This window comes from Cucumis melo, chromosome 11, assembly GCF_025177605.1.
Source record: "Cucumis melo cultivar AY chromosome 11, USDA_Cmelo_AY_1.0, whole genome shotgun sequence".
NCBI classification, from domain to species: domain Eukaryota; kingdom Viridiplantae; phylum Streptophyta; class Magnoliopsida; order Cucurbitales; family Cucurbitaceae; genus Cucumis; species Cucumis melo.
Window position 1 is genome coordinate 33,786,726 of NC_066867.1, and position 13,326 is coordinate 33,800,051.

The 13,326-nt window shown below is 35.9% G+C and overlaps 1 protein-coding gene across 1 annotated transcript; it reads left to right on the plus strand.

Moving 5' to 3' along the window:
* Positions 1-735: 735 nt before the first annotated feature.
* Positions 736-12,365, plus strand: LOC103499063 (uncharacterized). The gene is made up of 8 exons (XM_008461953.3): positions 736-854; positions 1,752-1,777; positions 2,050-2,381; positions 2,505-2,598; positions 4,071-4,192; positions 10,564-10,710; positions 11,449-11,547; positions 12,051-12,365. Exons 3-8 carry the CDS (start codon positions 2,061-2,063, stop codon positions 12,093-12,095), a joined length of 828 nt encoding a protein of 275 aa, XP_008460175.1. The 5' UTR covers positions 736-854; positions 1,752-1,777; positions 2,050-2,060; the 3' UTR covers positions 12,096-12,365.
* Positions 12,366-13,326: the final 961 nt, after the last annotated feature.

The following is a 13,326-nucleotide window of genomic DNA, read 5'->3' on the forward strand; positions in this document are numbered from 1 at the left end:
TTTTTTAATAGTTTTGTTCTATGAAATATAAATAGTTTGTCAAACTGTTATATAGTACAAGAATATATTTATATATTACAAGCCGTTAATACCATTTTTCTTAAAAAAATTAAAAAAATACCCTTATTATTATATAGTACAAGTCGTTAATACCATTTTACTATTTTTCTTCTTCTTCTTACTTTTTTTATTTTTTCACTCTTGTTCGATGCAAGTAAATAAAAAAGTATATAAGTAAAATTGCACATTTTAGTAGTTAACTTTAATAAGAACAAAAAAATAATAATAATAGAAACACCGAAAGTTTGTAAGACTTAAATGTTTTAACAAAGTTTTATGGCCATAGTTTAGTATGTATTAAATAACCAAATTTACTTATTTATTTAACTATATATATATATATATATATATATATATATATATGGTTTAAGGATAAATTTTAATTTAAAATATTTGTGAAATTTTATAGTTTAATTTAAATTTTTGGTTTTATCTTGGATGTTAAAAAATTTAGTGTAAAAATTAAGTCAAGGAGAGTAGTTTTTATATATATTTTTCTTCTTAATTTGAGGTTAAACTTATCGTAGTATTTTTTAAACAAAAACTTTAGTCACCCCAAACTTGGTAGCTTACGGAAAAGATAACCATGCTTTTAAAATTTAACCTTAAAAATAATTTCTGATGCAATAGAGACTCCCTTTTTATGTACAGATTCCCCGCGACATGATATGAAATAGAGATTACTATTGCAATATAGTTTGTTACAAACCTTCCCAATTCCCACCGAAGGACTGCGAGCAAGGTCGAAAGATTATCACCTGGATATTCTTCTTTAAATCTAAAATCACTTCCAGGTACAGTTGGTCGACTAATTTTTTTATTCGGTTTTTATTTTGGGTCTTTCCGATTTGGATTTGTTCAACATACCATGTCATTCCTGTTGTTGTGTTGGCTCCGGATGAACTGGAGGGTTGGCAAAGAAAGAAAAGAGAATGGCTTTATTGTCGATAAACGCTCTAAATTGTTGTTGCTGTTTAAGATTCTTACCTAAATTTACATTAAGTTCTCTTTCCCGCGAGCCAACTTCTCGGACGGTTGGGTTGTCGATGTTCATAGTTTTGGCCTTTGGGTATTTAGAAATTCATCCCATCTTCGCTGTAAAACGTTAGATGTTGTTTACTACGATCTTTAGATGATCTCAATCTCTGATTTCTGTCATTCAAGTATTCAGTTGCGAGGGAGTGTCACCTGGATTGCAATTTCGCCTTCATTTGAGTGTAGCTTTTACTTGGAAGATCAATGGCTTTCTGCGAAATATTTTGAACTTCTTAATTTTTCTTTACCACCTTAAAATGTTCTTTTAAAGGAGCTGAGGTGTGGATACAATTATTTTTGGTGTTTTGAGTAGGTAGTTTACGTTAAATGAACTCAAATTTCGGTTAAAAATCACTTTTGATCTATGGACTTTCATGGAAGTAACGATTTAGTCTCTAAATTTAATAAGAAACTCATATATTGATTGATGAATCGATGAAGGATCAGTTTGTTTATAAATTTTAAAAACTAAGTTTGTCTATAAATTATAAAAACTATCTGTGTCAGAGTATTGATATAATATTAAATTACTTTCGCATGTCAACTTAAGCTTTTGAGTTTATGGGTGATTTAAGATGATATCAAACTAGCAATTCTTGTATTCAAACTCCTGTGATGTCATTTACTCCTCATTTATTATTGATTTTAACATGTAGGGTTTCTACAAATTTCAAGCCCACAGGTGAGCTAGTTCAAATGTTGATATAATATTAAATTTGTCGTCCATTCTCCCACATCACCTTAAGTTTATGGGTTTATTGGTGATTTAATGAGATTTTTCACGATAGGGATCAAATTGTTACATGCTAAAGTCAATACTAAATTATTACAAATTTCAAAGTATATTAACTAAATAACTTCAAAGAAAAGATAAGAGATTAAATTGTTACTTTAATGAAAGTTTAGGGATCAAAAGTGATTTTAACCTATTGAATCTTACTTTCATTTGTTTAGTTCTTGAAAAAATGTTGATGGGACATACGGAGGGCCTATCTCAACGCCAACACTCGAAGGATCATCTTCTATCTGATCTAGTATGTGAGTTGGATATTGATGAAACTGCAGATTGCTCTGAGCAGATTCTGTATGAAGCGTCTTTCAAGGAATTTGGGAGATACAGTGTTCAATATGACACTATTATATGGCTTTCTATATCATTGCTGCTGGTTTTAGCTTGGGGTTTTGGGATAATCATGCTACTATATCTGCCATATAGGAGACATGTGCTTCAGAAGGATTTTTCCTCGCGCAAATTATATGTCACTCCTAGAGAAATAGTTTACAAGGTTCTCTTTTATGTCATTTGGCTTTCCCCCTTCAGTTGAACTGTATATTTTTCAAAGGAAAGAAAGTAATGGTGGTAATTGTTGTACCTTTTTTTCTTTAACCTTACTTTTTCTTCCTTTAAGGTTTCAAGACCTTCATTCATACCTTTTTGGGGCACCACAAAAATTGAGAAGCATGTTCCTCTTTCCTTGGTGATTGACATCATTATTGAGCAAGGTACTCATGCATCCCTCCTCTCGTGCTCTATCTTCCATGGAGTCTAGTTGCCATCTTGCTTGACATTTATCACTTAATTTTCTCCATTATGATTTCTTGATAAAACTTGATTAAAGTAAAGGAACTGAGTTGTCTTGGAAAACATCTGGGAACCTCTGCCTAATATTCTCACTATAAAGATCTCGCATGTTTGTATGTTCTCTTTTGTACTTATTTCGTGTGCTCTATCATTTTTAAAAGCAAGGAATGGTATTTCAATTATGTACTACATCATATAATTAATATTTTGTGCTAAAAATTAAGGTGTATGATCAGATGTTGAAATATTCAGATTGTTCCATGATATTCTTACACATTGCCAACGAAGTGGGACAAAAAACGAGAGGTTTTTTGCTATGTTGATTTCATGCAGTGAAGGATACCAGTATTTGAACATATGTTTTATTTTATTTTATTCATTTTAATATTTTCAAGTGTTTGCGTGATTGCGTCAACTTGTTTCTACCTGATAAATACCACAGACAATTGCTTCACCTTTTATTGCATTGATCCCAGGAGATTAAATCCTGGGTGGTTAGCATGGTTTGAATTCATTTCCTAAAACCCATTTACTTTTTTCGATTGGCCCCTATGATCACTCACTAAGACACCCCACCCGATGGTTTTTTTTTTTTTATTATATTTTTTCTTATAAGAAACAAATTTAGTTGATGCATGAAATTTACCAAAGAAGGGCATATGTCCAAACCAAAGGAGTTACAAAAGATATCTCGAATGGGTCAAAAGAGAAGAAAGATCATAAAAACTATAGGAAGATATACACTTGCACCTGGTTGGTTATTTAAACCTTTGTTTGATACACAAAGAATGTTTGATCTGAAACCACACACTTAGGACTTGCACCCCAAGCACTAATTAGAATTATTGAAAGTAGAGACAAAGAACACACAAATTTACAACCCGAGTACTGGAAGAAAAACCACGATATTTTTCTTTTTATTATTTTCTGATGAATGACAATAGTACAGTGAGGGAGATTAAATAGAATATACAAAGACATAAGAGAAAAGGAAAAGAAAGATTTATGGTAAGTTTTTCACAAATAATTTTTTCCTTAAACACCCTAAGCGCCAAGCCCACGAATTCTAACAATAATGAAGGAAGGTTCAAGTATTTCCAGTGGAATGGAAAGGCTTCTTTGCTGTTTCTCTATATTTTTTAATGTTTATAACAATAATATTTAATATGACGATGGATATTCTCTTCTAGATAAATTGATAAATTGCATCGTGATCTAAAAGCATATGGTGACTTCAAGATGTTGTCTCATAACATGAAGATCCTTGTGAACAAGTATCTTTTTCTTGAAACATGATGTTTTCACTTTAATATTTTATCTTAATTCTTGAATGTAGTCGGTAGTTGACTTTATGGAACTTCACGTTGAAAAAACCCTGTTTTCTACTGTGTAGGTTGCTTACAGTCAATATACGGAATTCATACCTTCAGAGTTGAAAGCATAGCACGTGGAAAAGCTTCTCCTGTTGATGATCTGCAGGTTCAAGGGATTTCTAACCCTGGTCTCCTGAGAAAGGTTGGTTTGTATTCATTTTATCTCTCGACTCTTTTTCAAGAATGAATAATTCAATATTAATTTTGTCAAATTTGTTTTAGGATACTATCACCTAACAAGAAAATTGAAGGACACACAAAGAACACAAAGATAGTAAGATATTGCAATATTAAGAGATGTTTTTTTTATTTCTTTGTTTCTTTTTATTGAAAGCAATTAATACCAACACGAGACTTACGTGGAAACCCAAGAACTGGGAGAAAAACTATGATACTTTAGTTTTTATTATTTTTCTTATGAATGATTACAATAGATACAAAGGGAGAGAATAAATAGGATACAATAGGAGTAAGAAAGGAAAAGATTTAGGAAATAAAATCTTCCATATTATTCTTCCCAAAAATACTCCAAGGGCAAAGCCCTACTAATTTAATACTCCCCTTCAAGTTGGGACGTAAATATCAATGAGTCCTACTTGCTAACACAAAGGTCAAAGTGTGGTCTGAGAAGCCCCTTGGTGAGAACATGGGTTGTTAGCATTACCAATAGCGGCTTTATTATCACAAAAAAGCTTAAATGGTATTTCACATTCCTGATGAAGATCTGAAAGAACTTTCTGGAGCCAAATTTCCTCACATATTCCCAAACTCATAGCTCTGTATTCAACTTCAGTGCTGCTCCTGGCCATAACACTTTGCTTCTTACTCCTCCAAGTTACAAGATTGTCTCAAACAAAAGTACAATAACCGGAGGTAGACTTTCTACCAACAATAGATCCTGCCCAATCCGAGCTAGTATATGCTTCAATAGTCTTTTTTTTTCTAAACATCAACCCTTTACTAGATGTATCTTTCAAGTATCTGAGAATTCTGTTGACAGCTTCCATGTGTTTCTCATAGGGAGTCTGAATAAATTGGCTGACAATACTCACAGTAAAGGAAATATCAGGACGAGTATGGGATAAGTAAATTAATTTACCTACAAGGCACTGATATTGTTCTTTATCCACTGGAACTTAATCATCAGAGTTTCCTAGTTTACAGTTGAATTCAATAGAAGTGTCAGCAGGACGATCCCAACACACCTGTCTCGGTTAGCAAATCAAGGGTGTATTTTCTTTGAGACACAAAGATACCTTCTTTAGATCTGGCCACCTCCATTCCAAGGAAATATTCTAGATTTCCCAAATCCTTGATTTCAAATTCATCACCCATTCTCTGCTTTAGTTGACTAATTTTTGTTCGATCATCTCCAGTCAAAACAATGTCATCCACATAGACTATTAGAGTCTTGAAAACCTTTGTAAATAAAGTATGGTCAGAGTGCCCCTGACTGTACCCTTGCGACTTGACAAAGGAAGTGAATCTATCAAACCATGCTCTGGGAGACTGTTTCAGACCATATAGGGATTTCTGGAGTTTATATACCTGTTGACCAGATTGGGCTTCAAATTCACGCGGGGCTCATGTAGACTTTCTCCATAAGGTCTCCATTCAAAAAGGCATTCTTAACATCCAGTTGGTATAGAGGCCAATCTTTGTTCACAGCAACAGATAGCAGGATTCTAACAGTATTCAACTTAGTAACTGGAGAAAAAGTTTCTGAATAATCAATACCATAGGTCTGAGTAAATCCCTTTGCAACTAAACCTTGCCTTCTGTCTGTCAAGAGTATCATCTGCTTTGTATTTGAGAGAGAACACTCATTTGCATCCTACAGTTTTGTGTCCCTTGGGTAGAGCATCCCAAGTTTTATTCTTTTCAAGAGCTTTCATCTCTTCCATAAGAGCATTCTTCCATCCAGGACACTCTAGAGCAGTGTAGATATTTTTCGATATTATGGTAGAGTCAAGGCTTGCTGTAAAAGCTCTAAATTGTGGAGAGAGATTATCATAGGAAACATAGTTGCAAATGGGATGTTTAGTATGAGACCTGGTACCATTTCTCAGAGCAATGGGAATGTCAAGGGAGGGATCATACTCATCAAGTTTCCCTGTATGACCCTGTTCAGCCTCATTGTTACTGATTTCTGTTCTGACCTCAATCTCATCATCATGGTCCTTTTCTTGCACATTTTCAAGATCAGCACCATCAAACCTGTAATTCTCACTCATCGTATTATTAGTACAAGGTTATGTAGGGCCTTTCCATATCTTGATCTCGAGGAGGTTTGGAGTCTTGGACTGAAGCCAGCGGCTGACTAGTAAGGGACCCGACTTCCTTTCTGAGATTCCTCCTGTAATACGTTTTCCAGGGAACTTGGTTTATGGGTAGGATTATGGGATGAGGATCAACGTCAGACACGGTACTAGGAGTAGGTTCGATAAATTCAAAGGTGCTGTTAGACTCTTCACTCACACTCTCCCCTTGAAGATGGCTAACAGGAAAGTAGGGTCGGTCCTTACAGAAAGTAACATCCATAGTGACAAAATATTTCTTGGATGGTGGGTGAAAACATTTATAACCGTGCTGGTGAAGGGGATACCTAACAAACACACAAGCCTGAGCCCGAGAGGTAAATTTGGTCTGATTAGGGCCAAAGTTATGGACATAAGCGGTACACCCAAATACACGAAGAGGAACCTCAGAAACAAGGCGAGTAGAGGGGTAAGACTCCTTAAGACAATCTAAGAGAGTCTGAAGGTGAAGGATACGAGAAGACATTCTATTGATTGAATGAGTTGTTGTAAGAATAGCATCTCCTCACGGGTAGGAAGGAAGGGGAGTGGAAAGCATAAGGGAACAGGCTACTTCCAGAAGGTGACTGTTTTTTCACTCGGCCACTCCATTTTGTTGAGGAGTGTAGGCGCACAGGTTAGGTGAACAATCCCTTGGAGGCTAGAAATTCACTAAGGTTATTGTTTTGGAATTCTCAACCATTATCACTCCGAAGAATTGCAATTTTTGTATGGAATTGTGTTTCAACGATATGATAGAAGTTTTGGAAAATGGATGAAACCTTAGATTTATTTGTGATAAGGTAGACCCAGGTAAGACGGGTATGGTCATCGATGAAAGTTACAAACCACCGCTTCCCTAATGAGGTGGTAGTGGTGACCTTGGAAGGGCCTCAAACGTCACTATGGATGAGGATAAATGGTTGTGTAGGTTTATATGGTTGTGAGGGAAAAGAGATCCGATGTTGTTTAGCCTGGATACACACATCACAAGATAGAGAAGAGACATCAAGTTTAGAAAAAAGATGGGGAAATAAATATTGCATATATGTAAAGTTTGGGTGGCCCAGCCGAAAATGTCACAACATACAATCTTGTTCGGAGGTGCTAAAGTAGAAGACAACAAACTAGTCTTAGAAAAACTACTACAGGAGGTATCATCATCAAGAATGTAAAGTCCCCTGCTATGTCGGGCAGTGTCAATCATCCTCCCCGAGCTTATGTTCTGAAAATAAACAGATTCAAGTAAGAAGATAGCTTTACAATGCAACTCACGAGTGATCTTGTTTATAGATAACAAATTGTAAGACAGTTTAGGGACATGGAAAACATTCTGGAGAGCAAAACCATCAAAGGAAACTATTTGTCCTTTGCTAGCAATCGAGGCTAGAGAGCCGTCGGCTATCTGAATTTTTTCATTACCGGCACATGGGGCATAAGATATAAAGTGCTCCGAAGAACCTGTCAAGTGATCTATAGCCCTCGAGTCTAAAATCCAAGGATTCTTCCCGTCAACGCTAATAAAACCAAGGGACTGAGGCATACATGACTGAGCAATGGCACCCAGAGTAGGAGTTTTGGTCTACCTTGCAGTAGGACCAATTGATTGAGAAGTGCTGGCAGGGGTAGTCTCACTAATGTAGGCACGTCCCGAGTTCTGTTTCTCGTTGGAGAACCGTTTCTTACCTCCTGGGGGATGACCGTGGAGTTTCCAACACTGATTCTTGGTGTGCTATTGTTTCTTGCAGTGCTCACATACATGGATTGGTTTCCCATTATTCTTGTCACTATCATGGTTCGAGGACCGAGCGTTAAAGGCAGCGGAGTCAATGGTAGGGGTAGTCAGTACACCCATGGCATTAGTGATCCTCTTCAAGGCGGACTTCAAAACACACTTCCATTAGGGAGGGAAGAGGTCATTGTCCGAGTATACGACCACAAACAATATCAAATTTGGTATTAAGTCCTACAACTACAAGGAAGTCATAAATACGGTCAGCCTCTTCAAGTTTAGCATATTGTGTACTGTCGTTTGGTGTGTCCCTAACTGTCTCTCTACACAAATCCATCTCTTGCTAGAGGAGAGAGAGCTTGTTAAAATAGGTAGTCACGTCCAGGGTCCCTTGTTTGCAATCATGAATATGTTTTCGCAGTGTATACAACTGAGAGGCATTATGTCGTTTCGAGTAAAGGGTCTGAGTTGTATCCCACAAATCTTTTTGCTGTGGTTGCATATAGTAGAGGCTTGTCGATCTAAGGTTCCAAACTATTAATCAACATGGACCGAATAAGTGAGTCCTCCCCTTTCTAGAGTCATTCCAAGGCGTCACCTGGTGGAGGACGAACAATCTCTCCTGTTAAGAAGCCGAATTGGTGGTGACCTTCGAGGAATATCTTTACTGATTGGGACCAAGAGAAATAATTTTGCCCATTTAATTTTTCACCTAAAAAGTTCCCTATAGACGAATCCAAAGAGCTAGTTATATAATTTGACGGTAAACTAGGGAACGAAGTTACCGGGTTCTTGGAATATATCGGCAACTCGGTTGGTTTGGAATGTGTCGAAGACTCGCCCGCATCAATGTCCGATCTGTTCTAGGGTTGATCAATCCTGTTACCAAAAAAACAACAGTTTCTGTAAAGGGTCAACATACACCAGATTCTTATTGTATAGATTTGACAGATTTATAGTTGAGGGTTGCTGTCCGGAGGGCATATGCAGCGTGTGGGAATGCGGATGGTCGGAAGGGTATGACGGTTTGACATCCGACGGCGCGTAGAGTGAAATGGGCTAGGCGGTGAGATGAAATGGCATCGACGCGTGGGTCCACGTGCCGGACAGGAGCGGGGCGTTAGACATTTTCTGGTCAGACGGCGGTGCGTATGGCTGCGAAACTACTCCCATTGGGTAGATCGGCGGTTTCTGTAGGTTCTGAAGAAATTTCTCCATGGCGGCGGCAGCGGTGACGGGTTCAGTTTTGATCTGGGTTTCTCCTAGGTTAATTTCTAGGGTTTCGTTATTGCTTTGCTCTAATTCCATATTGAAAGCAATTATGCTTACGTGAAAACCCGAGAACCGGAAGAAAAACCACGATAATTTAGTTTTTATTACTTTTCTTATGAATTATTACAATAGGTACAAAGGGAGGGAATAAATAGGATACAATAGGTGTAAAAAAGGAAAAGATTTAGGAAATAAAATCTTCCATATCATTCTTTCCAGAATTACTCTGAGGGATACTAATTCTAACACTTTGCAATTTGAGGATCGGTCTCCTTTTATTCATCAATAAAAATATTGTTTCCATAAGAAAAGGTTACAATATACTACCGACTTTCGAGAGTGTTACACTAAGTTTAGTGTAGCAGCAACAACGACCACCTATTTTTTAAAAACTCAGGATTAGAAAAGTACATTTTGAAAACTCAGGGACTAAATGGGTCTATTCTTATTAACATGAGTACAAAAAAGATACATTTTTAAAACTCAGGGACCAAAAGCACATATTCTTCAAAACTTGGGGTCTAAAAATGTATTTTTCGATAAATAAATTTAGGACACGAAAGTTTGTGTGCAGCCACGTGTCAAGAGTGAGTTCGAATGTGTCCATGTTAGATATGGACACTTTGCCTAAAATGGAATGTTTGTGTCAGATATGATTGGTACCATGTTAAATTACTAGTCAGCCCAAAAGTTTAAGTTCATGAGTTACAGTAAGTATAATTATATCAATACTTTTAAAAGTTAGGATATACCCATCTTTCAAGAGGGCTATTGTCTCTCAAATTCCCACAACGAGAACTCTCATCAAAATGATGAACACTCTCTAAGGTCTCTAACTTCCATTATTTAATAATCAAGACAACACTAGTCTATTGTAATAGTTACAATTATACTTTCGAATTTTTAGTTGTAAACATTGAGTCCTTAAACTTGTACATGTGTTAAAATTGGACCCTTAAATTTACGTAATGGTAGAAATTATAACAATCGTATAAGTTTTATTTAGGGGTCTAATTTCTACCACATTGTAAGTTTGGTGGTTTAATCTTAACACTTATAGTTTGATAGTCCAATTTTTACGATTGAAAGTTTGCAACTACCATATAGTTCCAGGGTGATTTTTGCGGTAGTACTCTCACATTTTGTTCTTTGAGTTATCACTGCTTTTCTTTATATTGATGTCAGCAATGCTCGCTTCTTGCATTTCAATAGATGATTGTAAGAGAAGCTTCAAAAGTTATTCAAGATTTTGGCAGAAGTTGGAATAGAACTTCAATAACTGCTGAAGGAGAAAGTACCCTTGCTTCAATATCAATGGAGGAATCAACTGCTTTAAAATCTCCATCAAGAGGGTTCAAGGTACGATTGGCCTTTGCGTTTGATCCTTGCTAGCTTTGACACTTTTTCTTTTCTTTGTCTTTCTTCTTTCTTCTTTTTTCAGTTTAGTTTTCAAAATCGTGGAAGGTATAGACATATGGCTTTACCAGAAGTCTGTCAATTGGTATGGTAGATAGAATCATAGAAAGTAGAACAAAAGTGATATGGGCTTTTAAAGAGTCTGTTCCAAGTTGTGTCCCTGCCATGGGCCTGGGGCTGGGTGTCATGGGTGGCGCAACTTTTGGGGGTCTGATGCTGGGTGTCACGGGCGACTACAAGGAAATTTTCTCTGTTGCTACATCTTTCAGACATAACTTTTTTTTTTTTTTTTTTTTTTTGTGTCATCTGAAGGTCGTATGGAGATAACCATTTCTTTTAGTTCCAATTTTTAGGCACTCATAATATGGCCAGAAAATGTAAAATCAAAGTGAAAATTATGGATCCTCTCGTTTGGGGAAAATCTTTTCTTTTGAGGATTAAGAATATGCAAACCAAAACGAAAAATTAGGTTGTCTTTTATGTAAATGAATTCTAGGTGGTTACTTGAGACTGACATCGACATTATGATTTCTTGCTGTTTGTGCATATTTGGATTTTTATCTGCTTAGTGCTCATCTAATAGTCATTTTTTTGTCATATGTGATATGTCAAGCTTGGATAAAGCTGTGTTCATTTGCTTTGTTCTTGCCACTCTTATAGCTTTTGTTTCAAATTCTGCAGACTACTAGATCATCCCATTACGTGTTGAGAGAACACAGAAGTGTACTGTCTCAGGAACTGCTGCTTCAGAAGCTGGAAGAAGTCAGTAGATCAGTCAAGGTAGTATCACTTCTAAATTTCTGGTTATTTCTGTAGGAAATAATTGGAATTGATGCTTATCAAGAGAATGATGACTTCAACTGCTTGTGTACTATGTCAACTAAATTAGAATGAATTGCTTGTTTTCTCTCATCAGCTATCTATTTGATATTTATCTTGTTCAAAAACATTAATGCTTCACTGAAAGCAAGCATGAACTAGCAAACCGCATGTCATTTTTCAAGAAATCAGGACATCAACTTGACAAACTATGCTCATGGCCGGTCCGAGTTGAGTAGAGTGGGCTATGAACATAATGGAAGGAGTGATCTTAATGCCTTTAATGTTGTGAATTGCTTTGTATTTTAAAACGGAATTTTTTTGGAATATCAAGTACTTTAATGTCCACAAGGAGCTCAAAAATAGATTGCTCAAGGTAGATTGAATATCATTAACAAAATATTTTTATTATTTATTCACTAAATTCTTTTATTTCCTATTTTTTTTCATGATTTTGGAAACAGAAAATTGAGCAGCTTATTACAGCCCCAACCTACCCCCAGAAATAACCTGAGAAAAAGAAACATCAAACTGGCCTCTGAACCTGTTTTGTTAGTTCAAACTTGACTGAGCACGGGAAAATAAATGTGGATGTGCACTCTGTATGTATAAAGTAGGGAAGTAGCTCTGTAAATTATAATTTTCTTGGCAACATTCACCCCTCCCAATCTTTGTACTGTATTCGCTGGATCCATCTCTTTAGTAATTGATTGAGCTGATGCTGTGTTTTGTCTGGTATACAAGGGGACAACGAGGTGCAAAATCATTTTTAGTATTCATCGTTTCTTCTAGAGTTTTTTTTACACGTGTCATGTTTTTGCTAAGTATCATTTTGTTTAGGGAACCACTCGTCTCATAGCATCCACATTGGAATGTTTTATAGCTTCAACTTAACTGTGTATCTTGTTTGAGGGATTTTTGTGGAGGATTTTGTTTGTACCTTTCTTGCTTGTATCTTTTTATTGGGATGTGATGAGGATGTTGTGGGCCAATCTAGTTGAAATAGTTAAGTGCACCTGATCCATGTTCTCTAAGATGCATCTAATTTGTATGGATTATAGCAATTTGGGCATCAGGCTCTTTTCATTTCATCCATAAAAAGTTTAACTTAGTTTTCTTTAAAGTATCATTTTGTTTACTATTAGTTTGAGTGGTTGAGTGACATGGGCAAGATATTTCTTGATTTAGGCATGGACTACTGACAAAACCGGTCCATAAATCACCACTAAGTGATACATGAAAGAGAAAGAAATGCGGTTAGAAAAGACCATGGCCAATATATTTTAAGAGAAATTCTTATGGTGCGTTTGGGGAAATGATTGGATTATAGAAAAGTTAGTGTTATGATAAAACTCGTGTTATAATAAATCTAGTTTTATCATAACTCTTGTTTGAGGAATAATTTAGAAACGTAGTTTTATGATAAGAGGTATTTGGGGGAAGAGTTATGTGGATTTTATGATAAGATGTATTTGGGGAAGGGTTAGATGGGTAAGTTTACGAGGAATTTATGATAATACGTGTTTCGGGAGGGGAAAGAGTTAGGTGGGTAGGTTTCTAGGAATTTATGATAAGATGTTTGGGGGAAGAGTTATGTGGGTTGAGTTATAAATATATTTTTTTATGTAGTAATTTTTTTTAATTGACATTGTAGATATAGGTAAGAAATTATTATTGCATATTTTTTTACGAAAGCGTTGAACCCCTCTTATTGTAAATTTTTTTTTTATATGTCTAATG

Coding starts and splice junctions, on each gene's coding strand:
- LOC103499063 (XM_008461953.3), top strand. CDS start 2,061: ATGTTGATGGGACATACGGAGGGCCTATCTCAACGCCAACACTCGAAG. Junction 2,382..2,504: donor CTAGAGAAATAGTTTACAAG/GTTCTCTTTTAT, acceptor TCTTCCTTTAAG/GTTTCAAGACCTTCATTCAT. Junction 11,548..12,050: donor AAGTCAGTAGATCAGTCAAG/GTAGTATCACTT, acceptor TTTTGGAAACAG/AAAATTGAGCAGCTTATTAC.